The sequence below is a fragment of the Athene noctua genome, chromosome 1, assembly GCF_965140245.1.
Source record: "Athene noctua chromosome 1, bAthNoc1.hap1.1, whole genome shotgun sequence".
Lineage (NCBI taxonomy): Eukaryota > Metazoa > Chordata > Aves > Strigiformes > Strigidae > Athene > Athene noctua.
The window spans coordinates 103,150,594-103,174,706 of record NC_134037.1 but is presented as its reverse complement, the minus strand read 5'-3'; the positions used below and the strand labels follow the sequence as shown (position 1 = coordinate 103,174,706).

The following is a 24,113-nucleotide window of genomic DNA, read 5'->3' as shown; positions in this document are numbered from 1 at the left end:
ATTTTTAACACCGTTTCTGCATCCACTGTAGTATGTGATGTGACAGGCTCTCCAGTCAACTAGCATTGTTTCACAGGCCAGTATGAAAACCCAGCTTTCTTTTGCTTCATGTTTTACAGTGTTTCCTGCACTTACTAGAAAAGGGAAAATTACCATAGTGAAGGCATGTACTTTTTGAGTGATTTTTTTGAGGTCTCTGGAGGCTGTTGTTCTCATTTTCTAAACTATTATTTACTTTGCTTGGGCTTTCCCTGCATTCTTACCAGCCTCCCTGGTTGTGCTGCAAGCTTAAACTAGTGCAAAGAGGGGTAGCATTGCCCACACAACGTTCCCTGTCCCGGCTTCCCTCCCATCAGCCCCTCAGCATTCCAAACCAAAGGTTTTGAGTGCTACAGCACTTTTTGCCCAGATCTGTGTGCCAAATTGCAAAGGCTCATGTTCCACCTGCTGGCCCCTCAGGGCTGGGCTCAGCTGAGCAGCCCCCTGGCGCACCTCTGCCAGACCCTGCTCCTCATTCATTGCACCTGGGAGCATCTGCAGAGCAGACACAAAAGGCTGCTTCTGTTTTGTTAGTGTAAAGGGCAGTATCTGTAAGGTATTTGAAGGTGTGTAGCCAGAGAAGAGCTTGGGGTTAGAGCTTGTGTAATACCATGCAGCCCCCTTGGGCTGTAAAGGAGCCCCTTGCTGGTAGTACTGGCTGGCTGAGGGCCTGGAGCCCACGAAGGCTTCCTCACCCCTATGCTGCTGCGTGTGTGACAGCTGCCAGGGACCCCTCTTAGAATGTGGGGGCTCACCTGGCTGGGTCTGTGGCCCCGTGGTACTTGGCTGCAGGGGCAGCAGCAGTGACTCCCGGAGCAGTCTGTGGTGTGTCGGCTTGTGGGGCGGTGAGTGCTGCTCACACGGTTTTGAGTTTTGCATTTAGTAATGGGGTGCCATGTGGTACATTTTAGTATCTCTGTTGCAGTCAGAAACATTCTGGCTCTGATGCTTTTTTTTTTTTGCATTGAGAGTAAATACAACCAGCATAAACCAGCTCATCTGTGCTGTGAGAATCTGTGGGACTGAACTGCAGCAAATCTACCCCCTCTCACACATGTGTGCAATAGCAATGTCTTCTATTTGCTCCCCGCATCACTAAAGGAACATCAAAACTGTTTTCTGCTCAGTGCATGCCAGCAATGTGTCTGTCTGGTGTGGGAGGATGCTCAGCACAGCCCACCAGACTCGGGGGGAGCAACAAGCCTGGCATGGAAGGATGTGAGAGATGGCTGCCACGCTCCCGCCTGCCCACCCGCAGAGGGCACCCAGACTTGAGGGGATGTCGGCTGATGAGCAGCTTTCTGTGCCTGCTTTGCGCCCCACTGAGGCAGGGTGCTTAGTAAGGCTGTGTATCCAACTGGAAAGTGCCGAGAAGGTTGTGGTGTCGAGATGGTATTTATTACCACCAGTGGTATGAGGGGTTTCACTGCAACAGGCCTATAGCATACGAAGCAAATATTTTTCACCTAGAAGACTGCATTTTTTGCTCCTTTCATTCTAATTCACCACCTCAGTGTTGATATGTGGAAGCTGGGAGGAATAACCTGTCCAGTTCTTGAAAGACAGAATGAGTAAAAACCTGTGAGCAATCCAAAGGTGGCTTTACAGTAACTGAACTCCTACCATGGTCCGTCAGAAGCAGATATGAAGATGCTTGTGCACAGGTATATCTGCAAAATACACGTGCCCAAGCCTTTTGGTTTTTTTCCTTTCCTCTTCCTTTTCCATTCCTGTTCCCCCTTCCTTAATAAAGTTCAAGCCCTCGTGTAGCACAGTCAAATTCAAATTTAACCTGCCCCATTGCACAGGTGTACATTTAACACAAGCAGCTAACTTCAGCAGGTTGATCCATCATATCTGACTCAACTTTTCTACCCAAAATTTTCATCTGGTACTAACGGAGGCAGGAGCGTGTGAGCAACCTCCAAAAGCTTGCTTTTGAGATGCCTCTTGTCCTGAAAAGTGTTTCTTTTATTTTTATTGTTTGGGGTTTTTTAAGTTTTGTTCAGATGTAGATGTTTCCTTGAACACGTTTCTGTTCAGGCAGATGAGTGAGGCAAAAAAGGTGTGTTTTTTGCTGTTAATGGCCTGCCTGGGGGACACATAGCCCCTGTGAATGTCACTGCAGTTTATAGGTGCAAATTTGAGGGGGACATGTTTTGGTATGGGTGTTTGCCTCCACACCCCCATTCTCCTAGCTCGAATACACAACTCGGGGAGAAACTGTGCTGGAGTATCTATTAGATGTGTGGGTTGTCCTGTAAAAGCAGGACTGTGGCATCTTCTTAAGCCAGGGTTACCACCGGGGGAAACGCTAAGCAGCGGTGGCAGTATTAAACCTGGGGGCTACTGTGTGCACAGCAATAGGACCAAGACAGCTCAATAAGAAATGGTCCCTGCAAGCAGCAGCTCACAGTGAAGGGAAATACAGATTGCTTTCAAACCTCTCTGGCAATCTTTTTTGGTGAGTTTTACGGTTAAGCAGAAGGTATTTTAAAAGAACTGATAATAACAGGAAAATTTATTGAACATTCTCAGCTGTGGTGTGAGGATAAGAATGAGAGCTAAAATAATCTGCATGTAGCCCCAAGTCAAAATAAAGCATTTGTTTTGGTTTTCCTTTAGGATGATAACACTGCACATGCAGCCATATTGAACCTGGCTGTTGGAAGTGTGGAGACGGTTCAGCTGAAAGCTAAATTGAAAAAAAGCACTCTTTAGGAAAGTGTGCAGAAACCGTGCATCGACTACTGCATGAAATTACAGTGGCTCTTGTATATATTATAGCTCTGTAAAATTGGGGTGGGCATGTCTCATTTGTGAGCCATGAACAAAGGAGCTGTACTCAGGCATGCTGAGAAGCTGCAGACTGGTTGCTGTGGCCTCAGTGGTAGGCCAGGTGTCAGGAGAAGAGTCTGAGGCCATGGCAGTAAGTGGAAGAAGCATATAATGTAGCCAAAGTGCAGCCTTGGATGCCTGTCCCGATGGGTTGAATCTGCTACGTTTCCTTTGTCCAAGAAAATCAGTTATGGAGGAAACCTTGCTGTGTTTCAGGAAAGCATCTGAGGAAAGCCTAGAAAAACAAAGGGTGAGAGGGTGAGTGCAGTCTGCAAACCCACCAAGGGGACAGACAGCAGGGAGGGAGCAGGAGTAGCTGAATGAAAGCACAATACTGGCATGAGGGCAAATGGGACTGACTGTCCAGGAAGCTCCGTAGGGACCTGTAGCCCTCAGTTACCATCTGCCCCACAGCTGCTGTAGTTTCATTAGTGGGGTGTGGCTGTCTTCTGGAAGGAGCTGTGAGATACTTCATCCTGCCTAGGTTTCTTTGCCAGTGTCATAGGGTACCCTTGTGTTACTGCCACCAGCCTTAAAGAAGTTTGAAAGATTAAGCTTGGAAACCTTATTATTATAAAAATGCAATTTTTCTTCAATCAGAAGTTTCCTCAGCCAGCATTAAGCAACAGACAGCTCATAGCCTCCAAGTACCCCAGAAGCAGTACACTCTTGTATTTTGCATGACTGCTGCACTTTTTTAACCCTTATACCATGTCAGGGCTCATACTAAATTTGCAGTTGTTGGTATCAGTGGTTATTGGCCTAACCACTCAAGGCAAGCAGGACGTCTTCAGAGATAGAAGACCCTTTGTAGGTCTCTTCTTTTTTAACAAGGGCTGTTTGGCAGGATTTGATCAAACTGAGGAAATCTGAGGATAAGTAACCAGGGCGGGCTGGGCGTGGATGCTGCTGCGTGGTGATGTAGCGTGGGGCCCAGGGTAAGGCCACGTGTGGGGAGGGTACTAAAGGGTAGTTATTTACCTCCTCACGCTGCCGCTCTGTCTACCCCAGAGGCCCCAGCAGGCAGCAGTGGGGCTGGGCAAGCGCTGGGCTCGCTGTGAAGTAGCCTGATCCTGGGCAGATGTTTGCCGAAGTGACAGTGCCCTTACCGTGTCTGCAGTGCTGTCATGGGAACGGAACCCGATCAAGGGGTGGTCTTGGGGCAGGATGCAAGAGGTGGGGAAGGCAGCTGAGTGATCACTGAAGTAGTCTGGAGCAGAGATGTGACCAAATGAATGTTACTAGCCTGTAATTTCAGCATAAACTACCACCTCAGCACAAAACGACTACCACAAGAATAAAGAAACCCATAACTATAAATCAGCAGTACCATCATTTAAAGAACTGTCTCATAAATGCTTATTTTTATCTCTGCAGTTTGGCTTACTATAAGGTAATCCTCCCACATACCTGAGCCCTTACAACAACCTTAACCCTTCCAGCAGCAGTCTGAAAAGATCAACTGGCTCTTCATTTTTCCCTTTTGCCTTTTAAATTCATTTACCAACAGTGTAGATGTTTCTAGTCTTCTATAGCATTTCCAGTTCTATTTTTTGCCACCTAATTTTGGAAACTCAAATGCACTAGTGCAGGGATGGAAGTGCTGCGGTCCATAAAAGTTAATTAATTTTGTCAAGAAAGATCAGCTCTAGAGGGAGTGCTAATACAATTTAAACTTCACAGGTCATACCCTGTGTTACATTTCTGTAGTAGTTCTTCAGTAAACTTCAATTTTTCAGTGGTTGGCTGATGCACCTGTCAGCAACGATTCACCTCAGCTACCAAACCATATGTAAAGTTTTCCTTAAATCCCTGTGGATAGTGATGCACTTTGATTACCTGTAGGCTCACTGTTCCTGAGGAGGTTGCATGCCACAGGTAGCCCATTTCATTTGACCCATTTCTGAAAGGCACTGGGACGCAGGTACCTAAGGTTATTTACACTTAGCTCGAACTGGCCCTGAATGTGATGAAAGGTGGTGCAGCCTAGCTTGTGGTCCAAATCTGCCTGTTAAATCCCAGTGTTAGCTCAATTTGCTCTTGCCCAGACCTTTGTGATTCCCTGCATAAGGAATGAGGAGTTTTTTGAGTACCTGCAAGTATGTTTGATTCCCATGACTAATGCCACTGCATAGTTTTCATCCTGTTGGTCTCTGTGTTGGGTCAGAGCACATGCGCCTCTTTCCTCCCAGAGCAGTAGTTTCCAAGGCCAGTGATGCTGACATGAGGTTGGAGATTTGACTTACGCTGCTAAAGCACGTGGTGGCTGCCCTGAATGGAGGCATTTTCTTTTCCTCTCCTCCTGGGCACTGGTGGCATCCCTGAAAGCCTCTCAATCCCAGAGCTGCCCCAGTGCTTGTCCCCAGGCTTGGGATGCCTGAGCCGAGTTGGTCTGTCCACAGTAAGCTCAGGTGTAGGTGACTTGTGCCACGGGCAGCTGGGACTCATCTCCTCAGATGCTCTGGCAGGACTGCATGTGCTGAAATTGGAAATCTCAAATAAAACAGTTGTCTTCATCTTTTCTTCCTTTTACATGCAACTAATGGAGGAACCGCTCCACAAGCAGCTACTGGTGAAATTGCTGAATTTGGTGCACATGTCCACAACACCCCGGCGTATCCGTGTCTGCAGGGGGTCGGCAAAGACACCTGCTAAAGAGGGTTGTGCCTAGAGGTCCCTTAATACAATAAATTATCTATCGTAATGCAGGTTTCCCCTCATTTCTCAAAGGAGTTACAGCCTCAGAGTTCACAGGTTTGCAGCGAGCAGTATTTCAATTGTCCCTGCAGGATTAAAATATACGCCTTGACTAACAAGTGGCTGGGAGCGAAGGGAGTTATTTTGCAAAGCAGTAACAGGCAGCGCTACTCCGGGAGGGGAGGGGGACTATAAAGCTCAGGCAGCAGAAGCTGTGACAGCCCATGCATAGCAATCTCCTTGCTCTTCACAGCTCCTTGAGGAAAATCATGGCAAACCTTGCCTTAGCAAGCGCCAGCTGCAACTGGCTCACGGGTTAGCAAGTGATGGAGGAAATTAAGGGGGTGCGCAGGAGAAAGGACATGCCCTGTGCTATTGCTATGACTAATACAAAATTGCTGCAGGTCTTCACAGTGAAGCTGTTTTTCTTCTGACCTGTGGTAAGCTGGTTATTCCAAGCTGCTTTTAGTGCTCAGATGTGAAAGAGATATGTGAGCAAAGCCTCACTCACCCCTAATCAATACAGACTTAAAGAAGGAACGACTTAGCATAATCTCACCATCCCCAGTAATATTGATGGCTGGGAGGGCTTTGTTAGCCAAGGAGGGGGTTCGGGGAAGGACGTGTGTGTCTATGAAGAGACTTTAGCCATTACAGACATATATTGTGATATGCTCTGCTTGCTAGCTGCTTAGGCTGTTTTTCAAAATCCCTTGTAAACTGTTTTTGTCAGTAGCCATCATGTGTCTGTCCAGCTCAGTTTCAGAGCCACCACTTTGCAGTTTTTTGGTCACTGCACTCTTGTTACTTCTAGGGTCTATCTGCAGTAGTGTCCCCATAACCCCCCACCAGATGAGAAGTGCCACCCCTTGGTTCAAAATGGCCATTGTCTTTGGCAATTTCTGTCTTTGTCAACTGTTTCCTAGGTCCCTTAACTAGCTTCTCCTTAGTGCTTGGAAGTCTCTTCTCCCCCTCCCCTTGCATGTTTTTTTCCTTTGATAAGTGGGGTGTCTACTTCAGTCTCTTCTGGGTCTCCACAAACTCCCACCTCTCTAGGACTGTCACAGAGGACTTGCTTGGAGGATGGCACTTCTGCTATCACATCATTTCAATTACATCAGGTGCCACATGATAATGAGGAGTCATTTCTCGGGTCATGCTGAGGAATATGCCTCCAAGCTGAAGGTATAACTGACTACATACACTCACAGTGCTTCAGGCACAGCCTGAGCTCTTAACAGAGCTGTGTGGCTGACCAAGCATGCCCCACACCTTTGCCTACTGGTGCTTTAAGCAGGATGGAGCAGAAACTTTGTGAGTGGGCTTGTCCTTGAAATACATATTTCAAAGTAGCAGGACAAAGAACCTCTGGAAAGACCAAGAGTGAAGGAAATCTATTGCTCATACAATAAGTATTTCAACTATAAGAAACAGGTACTATTTTGTAAATTGTGCAAGCACACTTCCTACTTTTGACCCTGGACCAGGATAGCAAGAATCTAAAGGGAAGCATCATTTTACTTTCATACTGTTCTTGGTGACCATTCTCAGAAGCTTCACATGCTGAAGTCTCACCTTAACTAATGTACAAAAGGTGTATTTGCTTTTTAAACTCACACCATTAAGGAATGCATGTTCCACACAGTGCACAAGAGGGATAAAAGTGACCAGTCTGCCTTGCACCCATCCTGCAGGCTTCCAGCGCATAGTAATGTTTCTTCACAGCAGTGGAGCACTTTTTTCTTACACCAAATGGTAGCTTTCTAAGAGACAGTTCTCAAGCCAACAGTGAGTTTCAGCTTTATTTATAGAAAAAGGGATACAAAATTATGAAGATGTATAAAGCACTGAAACACACACACCCCCTACAACACCCCACCCCCCAACCAATTTTAGTTCAGAAATAAGCATACTCTAGATGACCTTCAAGGTCGTTTCCATATTGGAGCAGGAAGTTTTGCATGCATACAAATTGGAATCTAATCACTTAGTAGCCTCTCGTTTCATGTAATAACGGTAATCGATAAGACTGAAGAACAGACTCATGACTTTTTGCTCCAATACTAATTTCACTTAATTACAAAGTTTGAGAATTTAATTACAAAGTTTTAAGTTTGTGAAAGTTCTTGCCCTTAGCTCAGCTCTACTCCAAAATGGAGACCAGTCTCAGATCCTTTTAGTAAATTCAGAGGTTGAGAGCAATATACTTCCTCATGGCTGAGAGGATCCCTGCAGTTATTGTAAGTCAATCAGGAGGGCCATGTCTCTGGCCAGGCAACATTCAAGGTGTGTCTTATTTTCAACAGTTCACAGTATCTCCTAGAAATTACTTCCAGGGGAAATCATGGGGTAGATAATCTTTCCTTAAACATAAAGGGCTGGAGCTTCTGCTTTGAAACAGCAAGAGATGGGTTTTGTCTCCAGATGGATAGAGAACTAAAGCCTCTACCCTTTTTTCTTCAGGAATAAATGAAGGGGAAAAAGAAGGCTGCCATAGTTCTGAGCAGCAGAGACATCAGAAATGCAGGCACTAAGCTGAAGCCTATCTCAGGGGCTGAATTTCTTGTTGAAGGGATAAGCTCTATCACACTTGGCTGAAGCTGCGAGTGTGATGGACAGTAGGATGGTAACTGTGCCTCCCAACAGGCTGAAATGGCTGCCAAGGGGAATGGGACAGGTTTTGACAGGAGTCCTGCTTTGGGTGCAGGAAGGTGCTCTTGCAAGAAGCCCTCTCCAGGACTGGTGGCCTTTCACCAGGCCTAGGTGAAATGTATAACTTTAGAAAGACTAGCTGCTCTTCAGTATCAGTTTAAAAAATAACAGCTTGGGAGACACCCCTTACACCAGACAGGAGCAGGGTCTCCCCTTCCCCTGGAAAACGGCACGTGCTGAAGCACTCCTGCAGCCCTGACACTTGCAGGCAGGCAGGACTTTCTCAGCCCTGGGCAACCCAGTCTTTTAGCAAAGATGCTGCTGTAACAGGTTTGCCTTTGGGCAAAGGACATGGAGCTCTGGCTAATTTGGTGTCACTGTATTGGACCGTTCTAAGTTTTTTAAAGGTCTTAAAATGCTACTCCTAGGGTGTCTTTAATATTGTGGAGCTGATTGCCTGGACACCACAGAATGAGGCAGACTGAACAGATTTACCAGTCAGCCAGACCTTCCGTAACAGAAAAATAGAAGAGGCAGACTGAATGGTTCTCTTCAAGGTGGGATTCACCCCATAATAAAGATCATGGTATATGCTTTAGTTCTAACAGGAGGCAGAGAGCACTTAAAGCCCAAGGAGCTATAAGGTTATAATTGATTAAAAAGAAAAGCTGTTTCTTAAGAAAAGTCCTGCCTCCCTACTCTCTCTTTTTAAAGAAACAAATAAAACCATTCCTAAGACTACCAAACAAAGGGTGTTGCTTTAAAGGCAAATTTTTAAATGAAGACATTAAAGCAAAAAAGCAGACTTTGCTACAGTAGATAGAAAAGTAGCTTAAGGCTGAACTACTGCAGTTAGCAAGAACAGCAAAATGTTCTAACTTAAATCAGAAAGCAATCAAGAAGAACTGATGAACACCATGCCCTTCACGGAACAGTGTAAGTGCAGGGCACAGCCCTGTGTGCCCCTACACAGAGGCTATAAGAGACTGGGCTTTTTAAATTCTTCAAGGTAGGAAAAATTTTCTTCTTCAATATCTCAAAATAGGCAGAAGAACGTTGGAAGAAACAAAACCTTTCTCCAGCATATATAAAATACCTATTCTGAGATTCATGCTTCCAACGTACATAGAGCCACAGAGATGCTGTTTTATAAAAATAACATAATTCAAATGCTTCATAATTTCTCCCCACCCCCAGTCACAGCCCATCAGTGTTTCTAGTTTAATACCTGCATTCACAATCCAGAATCAATTAAATGAGCTTTTGGTTTTAACACACTGACCAAAGACTTGGTCCAGCACATGCTTCTGCAGACAGGATATACAGGGTAGAAAAGCCATCAACCTGTCTTAAAAATCATTGTTTTGCGTCATTCCTAACTCACAGCGTACGTTTGCTCCCATTCAATTCCAACGTGAGAATAGCAGTACAGGAACCCGAGAACAGTCAGTGTCGCCCATGGCCAGCCTATAAATAGAAAGACAGACAATCCTAGTCAGAATAATTAATGACTGCTTCAAGTAGAAATACTCTTGGGATGTCCAACTTACGATGCTTCTAATTAATTTTATTAGCAATTCAGTCTCATAAGTAAGTAGAGCCAACCCACAAAATCTGAAAAGGGAAATCTGGGTTGTCTGAGCTTCAGGAATGCCTGATCCCCTGCAGCTCCAGTCTTTTCTATTTTCGGGCAACTGTACCAGGTTTACTACTGCTCTGCACCTCCAAAGGGTGCTTTCCAAATTAAAGGGGTCTGTTTCAATCCTTGCCTTTGTAGTGGGTTTGTCTATCAAGCAGATCCCCAAATGAACCCTGATGCTTTAAGCTGTCTATGGCGCTTCCTAGGCACAAAGGGATGCATAACCACAATGTAGGTTATTAAAAATCAGAACAAATTCAGTTATCTGTTCTGCAAAAAGAGTCTGGGGAAACCTCTGATTAAGGCTGTTTTGGATACACTGCAGCTGGGTGTGAAAATTAAGGTACGTGCTCTACAGCCTCGTAACAGCTAATGGGGTCAGAACTCCATTGTGCCAGTGCAGAACAGACAGCCCGATCTGCCTGATGTGTTCTTGCTAGATTATGTTTCAACTAAAAAGACTGCCTCCTCCAATACATAAAACTTTTGCTGGGGAAATTACATGTTTTGTTATTTTCAAATTCTTTTTAGTGGAAGTCACCATCTTTTCACTTCAACTTCTAACAGCTAAAAGCAAAACAGTAAGCAGGAGGTCACAAGCCAAAATGTCTACTGCTTTCCAGTGGAGATGTAAATCACTTGAGAAATCTGTAATCAGGTAAATAATTTAACTTTTCTTGGTACCTTCCCTGGTATCTCTGTTCCCTTTCTCCATCCCCCTCCTCTGCTTAGAATTTATGAAATGTATAGGTTGAAATCCTCTACATTAGGCCCTAATGTTTTTCGGTGTGTTTTCTCTGGGGGAAGGGGGCAATGAAGAAGGTGTTTGCGGGGGTTTTGGTGGCTTTTTTGTTGCTGACATAAGAATTTTGGTTCAGTGTACGACTTGTTTTCTGCACACCATCCTCAAACTACCAGCACCTGCTGCTGAAAGAAAAGCTTCAGTGCTCCCTCTTGGGGAAAACCCTGATCTGAAGGACCCTGCTGGCAGACGTGATTCTCCACTGGCCTGGAGGAGGGATGGAGAGAAGCTGTAACCTCTCCACAACACCATACTCGAGGAAGAGCTCCTTCTGAAGGTATGTTTACAAGTTAATTTGGCAGGCTGGCTTTGTCCAGGCTTCAAGCTGATTCCAGTCTGGAGGCTTTTTAATTGTGCTAATGTCCAGCTGAGCCTTAGCCTAATACCCTACCCTCAGCAGGGCTGCAGCCTTGGGCTCGGTCCTGCACTTCTGGGGACAACACATGCTGGGACCCTTACTCTGTGCTCCAAGAGCCTGAGCAGTGTAACACTTCACCCTGGAACAGGTTCAGAAAAAGTTATTTTCCCCCCCTGTGAATAGCTGTGTGTTTGCTTCATGAATCTCTAATTGTTCTGGCCTTGTTTGTGGTGAAATACAGTCTTGCAACTTGAATGATTTTCATGGAGACATTTACAAATATTAATCACTTGTCCTCACACCACTCTAAAGCAAAATTATACTTTTTGTTTAACTATTTGTCTCACAAAACGAAATCGCTGAGGTATTTCCAAAGGGATTTTTTAACCATAAAATAGTCTCTTTTTTTCTTCAATGAAATTAGGCTACTGTAGATTGGGTTTCACCTTCAATGGCAAGCTAAAGCCCAGCTGTGCTTTGTCTCTGATAAAACTGCATGTGAAAGTATGTCACTGAATGTACTAAAAAATACCTCTTCTGGCAGCAATATTGTGGTGGCTGCTTTATACAGACAGAGCCAGAGAAAGTTAAAGGACTAAGTCTAGAATTCTGCTGCTTTTTTTTTTTTTTTTTTAAGAGGGTACTTTTTGGAAATCTTGCTAGACACATATTTTGCATTTTTAAATACTTTAAAGCTCTGGCACTCAGAAAATGTGCCAAAAGTAGTCTTTAGTCCGACTTGCTTGCTGTACCCAGCCAATGTTAAAGAGATCTTGTCAGAATACATAGGTATGCAATGGAAATCTTTCCTAGATGTCTTAGATTTATGATAAGATTCCTCTGCAGTGCCCACGACCTGGGTTCATGGGACTGTCATGCCGCTATAAGCAGGTTTGTGGTAATCCTCCTGGAATGTAGGGAGTCTCTCCTGTACAGTAAGAGGTGTCAGGGGCTGCATTGGGCAGAGCACCTCCTCCTGATCTAATTAAGATGAAAAGGAAGGGGGAAGATGAAGTGACCTGCTATGGGGGAAGGAAAAGGGGAATTTTTAAAATTTAATCTTGCTACAGCTATTCCAGGAGAAGCTGCACAGATCCCAAAGCATTTCTTGCTGCATGAGCAGGAGGTGGCCAGCTCTGAGCGGGGGTGAAAGAGAGGGCACCTCTGCCCTGCTGGCCCTTTCTTGCCTTACAGAAACCACATGCATGGCTGCTGGAGTGGGGAAATGCATATGGTGCTTCCACTGTGAGCAAAGCAAAGGCATCACGTCCTGCTCCTACACAATCCCGGATTAGCTCCAGTCCACTCAAGGCCGATTTGCACAAGTGTATCCACACCTGAGAAGCAGCCTGAAGCAAGCAGGGCATCTTTAAACTGTTTACATTCATCCCTCCCATTTTAGGGTTGCATATAAAATAAACTTGTTGAAAGGACTGAAGACCTTGTTCTCCAGAAGGTGATGTTGTAGGGAGGAACACATTGAGATATGCTAAACCAGCAAGGATGAAATTTTAAATTCTGCCTAGCATGTAAATGACTTGTGTGTCATCCTGTGACCTCTATAGTCAAACAACAGTGTGACCTGCTTTCTTGCAGGGTAAATTCACAGGAGCCTTTTCCTTGCTTAAACAGTTTCTCTTTGTATACCCAAACAACCGCACGGTACCAATGGTCTCAGATCCACACTTCTTTTTGCCCTGGGCCTGCAGTGTAAGGTACATTCTTCCCTCAGGCCTTTTGCTGACTGCCTTTCTGCTCCTACTCTCCAACACCATCCAATGGGCTCCTCTTTCTGCAGCTCCCCAGCTTTATCTTATCACCCTAAAATACTGCATCCTCATCTATGCTGTACCATTCTCCAAACTCTGCTTGGAAGGGTACATGCCTGCATTCTAGATCAATACTTCTCTACAAAGTCATATACCATAAAATGTATTCTTAGGAACATTACTGGGGTCAAATCAAGCACTAAGCTGTTAGGAAATGACTGATTTAAGTTCGTCTATTCAAAAACATGTCACATACCACTTTAAATCTTACAATTTCTTGACTGTCTTCAGTAATTTGATTTTAGACTTGAAGGCCAAATTTCATGAGACAACTCAGATTTTCATAATCTTTTTTTGTGGAAAGATAAATTAGTCTTTATTAACACATGCTATTTATAAATCCAAGAACAAACTCATATGCTATTTGCAAATCCAGCAATATTTGTGAGCTTTACCTGCACAAATTTCCTTTAAGGCAGCTGGACTTCCCTTTTAACAAAGGAACACTGGATGAGAAATATTAATGGAATCACAACCAAATTCTCTACTTATACAGATATACTGCTCCACAAAAATCAAACATGAACTCCTTTGTGAAGAGGATAGAGAATTCTGGGGTGAGGTAACAGCAACGCTTTATTCGTCTATCACACAACCTACTCCCAAAGAAGTCTCCAGTCCCCACTAGGCATGAGGCAATGCCTTGTTGCACACACCTGATCTACTCTCCAGTAGTCTTGCCGATAAAATCACAATATGAAATGCTACGTACTCAGCTTTCAGCATAATGAACAGGAGACTTCTTTTCATTACATAGTCAAGACAATTAGTACAAACTAGCTGCAGCAGGAACAGCTTTTGGAGTTACTCTTTCCTTCGAGCTTCCTAACTCCTCTTCAAGAATGCTTCTGCATACTGTGCAAACATCTAGAAGATCATGTGTCTGGCACAGTCTGGATTTTGAAGGGAGTGGTGTAAAACTAAGCCTTCAACTCAGAAGTAACAGGCTGGATCACAGCTCTCAAAGACTAGTCATGCTCTCATTGTCTTCATTACCTCAGTTCAAATCATTTGAACCAACATTTAATCATGTCTCAACAAGGAAGCTCTTTCAGATTTCCTCATCACCTACAGTAATGAAGAATTACTAGCATAATGAAGAATCACACTAGCAATGTTTTGGACACATTCATGTTTCACATCATCATCAAAACATCAGGAAACGTCCCTTTGTTCCTTCCAACCCGTAAAATGTAGGAGGAAGAGAACTGTAGTTGCATTTTACATTTTCCAAAACTGTCTCAGTAGCTTTGGGATCTTAATAATATTTTCAGATATAACTTGGTCGCACAGTCCTAAGAAGTCTTCAAGTACAGAGTAGTTAATAAATCAACAGAAGTCCGAAAAAGTCATCTCTTTGTATGCTTCTAAAGTGAAGCTTTTCATCTTAACTCTGATTCAGAAGTTTCTAAGTTGTTGCAAGATTTAGCACTTAGGAAAATTTATCCTTAAACAGAAGTTCACATGTGAGAAGACACTGAAGCAACTCCCCTGTAAAGTGGAATTAAGAAGACTCAACTGTGTGGAGGAGGAGGAACAGGCACTGATTTGTCAAGCAGAATAAAAAGCCAAAGCAAACCAGCACTTGAGGCCAAGACCTCTCTTACCTAGAGTTACTAATATCCTTAAAAGATCAGTAAAGCTGCCATGTCTTCAGGAAAAATAACGTTCAAAACTAAAGATCAGTTGAAAGAAACCTATTATCTAGCCCAACATTTGAAGCAGGGGATAAATTCTGGATTTTTAAAATTTTAATTTCAGGTCTGTTTGCCACTTTCAGGTTGACCGTTAGCAGGGCATGTCCAACAGCACGTATTACGAACACTGTGCAGTCTGATACCCAATTGCTCTTCAGGTATTTGGAAAAGGAAGCCCTATATAATTTTAGCTGTGTTAGCATTCAGCGTGCAGATGTGGACTGGATAACTTCAAAGCACATTAAAGGTGATCTGATTGGTTTACACAAAACTGCTCTGTGCATTGTGCTTCAGTTTTTCTGGCTGCTCCATACACACAGACACGATACACGCAGCCCTATTTAATGCTGAGTAACACTGCGTTATGCTGTATGCACACAATTTGCACAGCTGAACAGAAACCTAACATTCATTGTACTGTCTTTTCACAGATACTCAGTGTTTCAATGAAGAGAAATAGAAGGGACTTCTGTTTCTTCTAGAGTGCATTCCACTTCCAAAGGTACTAAACAGTGTGATAGAAATTCTCATTTTCAAATCTTGGTTTTAGAAGTTATTTCTGAAGGATATTCTTGTCCTTATAATACACCCTTTAAAATACAGCACTCAGATTATAAATAGAAAAATCAACCTTTATAGAGAGGGGTTTCCTACAAATTCCTTTAAAGTGCCTTTAGATGCTAATTCCTTCCTATCTGCTTCCCTTTACTCACCTGTAACTAACCCAGACAGGAAACCAGGTAGTTTCAATTATCTTGTGAAGAAAAAGAGCCAAGCACAGCCTTTGTTTTCTAGCTTAAGTAATTTTACCATTCATTAAGTAAAGCCAGACATTTAAGAAATCTCTATGAAACTAGAACCTGTAATAGTAAACAACTCTATTATCAGGTGTAAAGAAAACAACCCAGAAGCAATTATGGAAGTATTAGACCTATTTGGAATTCAGTAAAGTTTCACGTTCTCCTCTCTGCCCCCTGCTCCCCCTTCTTCAGTTTCTGTCATTGCCTCAGATTGCCCAACTCACCCTTAGAAAGCTTTGGAGTGGTTTATTAGTGGCTGACAGCATTGCCCTAAGCACTTCAGTGTTACAGATCATACCAAGAACAAACTTTAGAGATGGGAAGATGTAAATAAGCAGAGCTGGCAGGTAGCTGGGATAAGCTCTTGTATATACTGAATTATACATTCTCAGCAATAAAGTAAACTTACTACAGTATCATATAGTAGGGCCAGAAGCAGAGAAGAATAATCATGTAAAATAATGAATGAAGACATGTAATTCCCCTTTTGTGTGGCTGCTCCATATCTGCGTTGTTTGCTATACTGTAGGTACAGCAACATTAGATTGACAGAAATTTTATTAATGTATCTAAATCACCCAGCTGTACCCCATCCTAATCACACCTGCCTCATCTCCACTGATCTCTATGTACTCTGCCTGAGCTGATGAGAGTAGGCAGTGATCTAAACCTGATTTAAGAATTTTTTCCTCAGTTTATCCTCCCACTGCTCTGCAAGCTCTACAGCACCTGGAGAATTTTATCAGAAGTGCAGATTCTCACCAGTCTGTATTTTCTTGAGCGGTGCTATTAAAAGACTTTTTCTGTGTGCATCAAGTGCTGTAAAAATCTTTGGTCAGGGAAGCAGTCCTCTAATTACTAAATTCTTCCTAACCTCCTGGCATTGGTGATCAAATTTTTCCTTTTTTTTTTTTTTTTTTTTTTTTAATAATCCGTATTTAAGGATAGGCCTTTAAAAATAAAGTACGTGCATTACTCAGTGTAGCTGTTCCTCTTCAAATTGAGCAGAATTTTTAATAATTGAAATCTTAGCCTAAAGGCCTATTAAGGCTCCTGGTTCCTGGGTTTAAAACATAAAATGAAGAGCTACTAGTTTGTATTATTCAAGTGCTTAAATTCAACATGGTGCTTTTCTAAATTAATGGCTAATTTAGACATTAGTGTCTGCAAACAACCTGTATCCTTGTGTAGGAGCTTTTACTAATAAATATTTTATTTTTGCATGCTTCCACAGTTCAGCTACTGATATATAAGCTTCTGCTGCTAACCAACAGGCCTGGAAAATAGAGCTGATGTAGAGTATTTCACTGGCTTCTTGGCTGTTGCATGGGAGCACATCTCCAGCTGTGATCAGGGATAACTGCAAGGATGGCAAGATGCAGTACAGAGGGGACAGTGAATTCAGTTGCAAAAGAATATATATGGCAAGCAAAGCCCTAACCTAAGCGATGGCAGGGGTCTTTTTGCTGCTACTTTTGGCCTCCACATTGCACATGTTGCTCCTCCCTGGGCTGCGGGAAGACAGAGACACACCCGTGCCAAGGTGAAGGATAGGCTATAAATTCTGCCAGCAAAAGCACAGCCCGCGAAGTCCCAGCTGGGCACCTCCATCCTCCCCCTCATGTAAAGCAGCACAAAGATTCACAGCGTCTGGATATTCAAGATGCCACCTCATCCCATCATTAGCCTCCAGCAAACAGCTCCCACATCTCTCCCCTCCATCTACTGCATCACTTGGGAGCAGAGCAGCAGAGAGGTTTAAGCTAAGGGGAAATCTTAGCTAGGGGAAACCCTGGAGTCTCCAGGCTGACCTTACTCATTGCTACAGATGTTGAAGATACTTAAGCTTCAAATGTGGGTAAGCTCCAAACATTCAGAAGGAGTATTACTGTACAATAGGAGGTATTTCAAAGGAAAACCAGGGAAATGCTGTAAGGATAACTCAAAAGCTGTCCCATGCAGCATCTGGGAACAAGACTGAAAAGGACAAAATCCTTAGCCATCAAGTCTAGACCTGAACCTCAGCCAGGTACCCTGAAGAGGACTTCAGTGGACATGAAGTAGTTTCCAGCTAAAGACATTAACAAACGTATAACATAGTACTCTACTTATATGAATTTTAAATTGTACCATCCCAGAGAATGCTTACACTGATGGCTTTCTGAGGAGGACTTATAACTGCTGAGGAGAACTGAAAATTGATAGGTAACAGTCCAAGACCATCATCTGCAGTGCAGGATGACTACAACTCACCAAGATCAGCATTACCGAAAGCAGAAAGGTGTAGTCTCTTAGTGTTTGCATAACACAAACAGGTTTTATTTAGCAGATGGAGATCAAAAAAGTTTTGGTTTTTCTGTGTTCTTACTGTGTTTGGAACTAGACTTTACCATAGCTAGAATCATTTTACTTTTATGCTTGATGGCACTGAATAAAGTTGCCTGCTGACACAGACTTTCTTAAACAAGAAATCAATGCAATCTACATCAGGGCTAAGGATGCTGAACGTACTTTTTCCTGTTAATTAGATAAGCTGCAAATAAACAATTTCACAGGTAGAGCTCAAAAGATAGGCCTATCCTACAGCTTTTATAAAGGACCCGTTGACACAATCCATGATGATGCCAAAACTAATGGCATCGTATTAAGTATGTACACGAAGGAAAAAAATTCTACTGTGTTATTTACAAATGCTAGTAAAGGCTCCACAGATGCAGGTATCCACACAGGATATGCCTGCCTCCATGGATTCTCTGCTTTGTCTTTGGAGCCAGAACCTCATTTATTTAACCATGACGTTAGCAGCTCTCTGGATGCTCTACAATGTAAATCAGAAGGATTATTTCCCCCGTATGTATCACATGATGTGAGCAGGATGATGCTGGTAACATCACTCTTTATTCCTTGGTGTTTTTTGTGGTATTATCTGACCAAAATTGTATCTTAAGTAATTTTACTTCTAAACATTCTATAAAGCACAAAAGAATCATAGCATTTATGCCTTCTGCTTCAGGTTGTAAAATGAAGCTTCACCCTCTACTAGTTTTTCCAGCAGAGCTAGTCAGTGGAAAAAAGCCTGAGATTTTAGGCAGTAATCCTGGTCTCACGCGTATCAAGTTGACTCTGGAGTAATTCAACTAAAATCGAAAGAACCATATTTGTGCTACAGCTGGATTTGAATTAACAGTAAAGAAGACTGCTTAAAACTGCCTGGAAGAGTCTTTCTGCCACAACTGCTAATAGGAAAGGAAAAGTAAAGCAGAGAAATAGCTTTAGTTTTCAGATTAAGAATGGGTGAATCTGTAAATCAGAAGCAACTTTCCTTCTCCTTCCAGGTCTTTAGTTGAGAGCTACACAAAGCTAATGTGAAATCAAAGCCCACAAAATATGAAATCTCAGTGTTTGTTCATTTATTTTTTAGAACAGAGACAAAAGCTTTCAAAAGCATTACTGTAAATAAAGATGCCTCTTTACTTGGAAGCAAGGTGAAAGAGCTACCTCTTCAAAGTGTTATGCAAAGAAAATAGTTGAGAGTAATGTATCTGACTTGGCATGCATGAGGACAGCACTATCCTTATAACTGAATGTCTACTGAGGTATTCCCAGTGCAACCTCCTTAAATTGGCATGAACAACTATGGGAAGATAACACTTGCAAAGATTTTAGGGCATTTTCCACTCGTAATTATTGGCTGAGAGCATTATAGATGCCAATCAAAACATCAGAGCCAGGAGCCTCCTTTTGTTACAGCTGCAAGACGAAACAGGAGAATAAAGAGCTTACTCCCCAGAAGAACATGAATGTCCCAAAGGCAGAGCTGGGAACGCTGCTGCTGCCTGGCAGGATCCTGAGGTGAGCATCTGTCTCTTACTGAGCAGAGAGATGCCCATGATATATATAGAAAGACATGCTGAGCAGAAGGGTGAATTAACTTCCCCTTTACTAGAGCTTGAATTTCCGGAAGATTTATGTATCAATCTAATTGAGGTTCTAGGATTGTAGGTTTGTGTGTCAGCCTTTTTGCATTCAGTGAAACTCCTCTACCTTTTTAGTGCTAGGGAGCTCTTAAGAAATCAAGGCTATATGGTCTCAAAAGCAGAGGATTTAAACCAGGGATTCAGACAGGTATCATCAATCACCAGCAAGCAAACATTTGGGTAAAAAGGTGAAGTACTGTAATTTACTTCCCCAACCCGATTTCTGGCTAAGGTACCCTGGAACGGTCATAAATATAAGATGCTTAAATGACCATCAAAAAATTAATTTTTACATGTGAAGAATTATTTAAGGATGAATTATTCACAGTCCCCTTCCTACCTGCATTGCGCTTTTTAATCTACAATTTTTCTTTGCCATTCTCAAAAACACTTATGTTCACAGATACAATTCTGTAGTGCTGCCTTGTCTCTTCACAGCATTAAGAATAAGAAAAAAAGCAGACAGTGTGACAAATTTACAACTATTTACAACCAGTACTCTAGAAATAAACAAACTGCAACCTCTTATCACAGAGCTCTCGTACCTGAAATGCCGTGTAGTGAAAATTATATTACCTGTTAAAGCTTAATGCAGTAAGAGAAGGGCTGAGAGCACATCTGTAATTTACAGGAACGCTGCATTTGGGATAATTGCTGTATCAGTGTAAAGCCAGCACTACAAGTGAGGCCATTGAACCGAGTTCTCACTTAACAGAAATCCAAACATCTTGAGGGATGGAAATGCATAGATAAGGTAACCAAGGCAGTCTCGTAATTGCTTACTGATCTGTAGCAATCGATTCAGGACTAAGACGTTTTCAATGCTGCTGGTCTCAGGCTGTATGAAATTACTTCCCTTCCGCTTGTGTCTTGTTTTCACAGCACTGCCAAAGGGCAAAGAAAAGGGCTGGTGTGGAGTTCAGGCAGGCAGCCCTGGAAGGCGGTGACCAGCCACAGAAAACATTGACAACCAACAGTCTCCATCACACTGGTAGCATATCACATGAAATGTAATTGTTCCATGCAAGTTATCTGGAGGAAAAGGGCCATACAGGGTTGACCTTGGTCAGCCAGTTTTTCTTAAAGCAATTGTTTCACTTCTCACCTGCCCAAGCTGACCTGACCCTGCTGCAGCCCATATAATCACACCAACTAAATAGAAAAACAATCAATAAAATAGTTCAATTACAGATTGTTTGTGGGTAAGATGTAATTAATTTTAATTTTGGTGGAAAAAAAGACCACCTGAAACAAAGAAAAAAATTAACTTTAAACTACTTGAAATATATCAATATTTAACTGACTTCAAGGTCAAAATCAGGCAATTTGCTTGTATATTCTCAGAAAACACATTCTGGATTTCAAGAGTACATCTAGTGAGTCTAGGGAGGAAACACCTCATTCCCTGCTTTCTATTGAATTGGAAGTGCGTTTTCTGTGACACAGAGCCCAGAGAGTACCTGAAAATACAGGTCTACGTCTGTGAGCTGTGTAAGCATGGAGCTCATCTGAAGCAAAGCTAGGAAACCCTTTATCACCTACGTCTCAAAACATAGATTAGAAGTACCCAGTCAGCCACATCCACATGCAAAATCTGCCAGCATTGGCAAGTACAGGGAGCTTGCTTCCTGAACCCCGCTCCATTTTCCTGGGATCTGGTCTCAGGCCAGTAAGCAGCCACACGAGGGAAGGGAGTTTGACCAGCGCAAATCTGAGCGAGTTACCGACCTGTGTGGTAACCGAGATCAAAATGACTCTGTCAGCCCGAGCCCCTTCACCTGTCCACTGAGAGTAACACTTCTTTGCCCTGTAGCTGGCTCAGAGGAATGCACATGGAAAAATTTAAATGTTGTTATAATAACCTAGCTGCTCTCCTTGCTTTCCTATTTTAAGAAAGCTTCCTGAACAGCTGCTGAATTGGACCACTCACAATATTCCTTTCAGGTCAGATGGCTGCACTGGTGGAGCAAAGCATATACAGGAACGCCTGTGACTACAAAAAGATTTTCTAAAAAAAATTTGCTTTTTTAAAAAAATATCTTTAGCAGCATATTCCCTTTTCTAGAAGAAAAACAACCACCACCTCCTTCACATTACATCAAACTATAACCAAGTAAAACAGTATTACTATGCCTTACCAGAAAGTTAGTGCCTATATTTATTATGTCTTATTTAACAAAGTGCAACTTAGTGCAGTGAAATATAATCTTTCCATGTTGTTCCCTGGCCCACTAAAATTACCAAGGAGTATGATCTGATGCATGTTATACCTTCTGTCCCACCTGTGCTCTGCTATTTAATGTAATAAAAGCAATGCTGCAAACCTTTGACTGCTGATAGCGCTAATATACACACTGTGCTCAAACCCAACACACACCCCCCCACCTCTCCGGAGGAAACTAGTGACCCATTTTCATATACATCAACTCTGTAATGTTCAACTAGTTTCTTGTCTCCTTGCCCAGGTGTGCAATGAAGTGACAATTCAGTGATTCACAGCCTTGATGGTGTTTGCTGTTGATGTAAAACAGGGACAGATTAACTAAAGTCAGCTGTACCACCCCAGGCTAAGCAACACAGCGTGAGCCTGGAGGGCAGCAAGGGTGGATTTGCTCCACTCCTCACCAGAAGATGGCTGGGCCCTACATGGATATCAGGGACACGAGGGCACCAGGTGGCTCTCAAGGCCCTGACCACACTTAGTAGGGGCCTCCACATTGCCTCTGTATTTAACTGTATAAAAATATATTGTTTATGCATATACTGGATGCACATTGTGCAACTGGACTTCCCAGCTCCACCTCAGCCCTGGCTCGTCTCCATCGCCTTGCCCAGCCCTGGCTGGCCCCTTGGCTGATTGATGCCTGTGGACTGTCTCTGCCCCTTGCTGAGGCATGTTGGCATGGGCAGCATCCTGCCGGCCTTGCTGCCTCCCTGCTCCTCCCTTCCTGGTGGAGCAGCCCCGACCGCAGAGACGAGGCTTCAGCCCCAACCACCGTGGGATTTCTCCTAGTGCTAATTTCACATCTCATGGGAGAGAAATATAATGAGAAGTGGCTACGAAGCAGTCATTTGTAAATGGGATAGCACAAAGGAAGAAATGAGAACAAATTTCCATATGTACAGTCCCTGCTAAACAATTATCTCTGCAAACCTCTCCACAGTGTGTGTGGTACATGCTGCCTTCTTTATGGGATCAGCCGCACAACCAGAATAATTAATTAATCTAAGCACCATCACATCAGCTCAGAGGATCTGATATAGCAGCTGGATCTGACTTGCTTTATTTCAGAGATCACAGTTCACACACAGTGGTGTGGCCACACAGATTAGTCGTATTAAATATAATTTGGGGCTAATTAATGAATGCTGCATTTCAATCGAGCCCAGACCATGATCAGACATCTTTGTTTACAATCTCTACATGTCAAAACAACACCTTCTCACATCCCCATTTTTAAACTAGAACATAATGTGGAGAAGTAACCCACCTGAGGAAGAGCACAGTGGCTACAGAAGGCTGGCTGGGCACGGGCAAAGCCGGTGTTGAAGCAGAAGGGTGCGTGAGCTGGGAAGAACAAGACATGAGGAACAGCTCTACAGGTGATAGCTCAGAGGTCCTCTTCCTATGTTAGCCTCATTCCTCATGTCACTGTTAGGGTCAGTAAGTGACCCAATGGCAATTGGGCTATGCAGCTAATATTTTTAGCCTAGCATAAGAAATGCAAAAATGGTATATTTTAAAACCTGAGGTGGAAAAAATATCTTATTAGATCTGATCCACTTAAATGGCTGTAGTAAGATAGCAGAAGGAAAGCCAGACATGGAAAACAAGCTACCAAGAAAGACAGACGTGATTTTGTAGGGGATGCAGTGAAAATGTGAATGGCCTCATTTTAGTCAGGACTGCCAAAGCTAGAGGTTGGCAACCGTTGGTATGTAGGGGAAAGCATACTGCCAAATGAAGATATCAAGGTGTTCATCATTTACACTGATTAGCTGGAGAAGATCCAAACAATTCCCTGGTGGGGGCTGGGGGGGGAGGGGAAGACAGGGAATATGGCTCACCCTGCTGAAATAGGTTATTTTTCATTGGAAGGCAGTATTACTCCTGATCTTGTAAAGGAGATTAATGACAATTTCTTTGGCAATAATTAGGACACCTAATAGAGAGGACAGAGGGTTCATCTTCTTCCCTTCCCCTTTATTTTCAGTTGGATCTACTACTGGTTCTACATGAATTATTACTAAAAATCAATGCCTCATGCTGAACTACATATTCTGGATGAAATGGAAGAGCTTCTTAAAAATCTATGCATGTTCACTGAATGCAGCTGATTTTTGCACAGGAAAATGACATTTAAAGAGAAAAGTATCCACTTATTTTATTGCTTTTTATTTTGAAATCTTAAATGTACAATCTGGTTGTCCAGCCATCGTATATCGCCCTACTAATTTCTTTCAAAAATTCTTTTGAGTGGATACTGGCACACCCAGTATAGATTTTGAAAGTTCTGCTTTATGGATCAAATCTTCTGACACAAGCATTAGCATCCGTCATGTCTGCTCATACTGTAGTCATCATATGGGCCAAGGCTCCTCAGATGACCCTCTGTTTCCCCTCTGAAGACTTATTTTGCATTGGGATTTGTCTTGGTGCTCACTTTACTGCAGAACTGCAAGATATGGATAAAAGACCTTCCTCTGTCCTTTAGTGCTTCAGCGAGTACTGGACTCAAGTGAAGAGCTCAGCTGCAGTCAAAGTTTGTTGTAACAAAGAAGCCT

General features: G+C 43.0%; 1 protein-coding gene across 1 annotated transcript in view; it reads right to left on the bottom strand.

The window, feature by feature from the left end:
• Nucleotides 1–7,402: 7,402 nt before the first annotated feature.
• Nucleotides 7,403–24,113, bottom strand: part of HHAT (hedgehog acyltransferase) — a 186,759-nt gene continuing 170,048 nt past the window's right edge. The window contains exon 12 of the mRNA XM_074926062.1: nt 7,403–9,693. Within this exon, the coding sequence (XP_074782163.1) occupies nt 9,602–9,693 (92 nt within the window). The 3' untranslated portion in view covers nt 7,403–9,601. The remainder of the gene's footprint in view (nt 9,694–24,113) is intronic.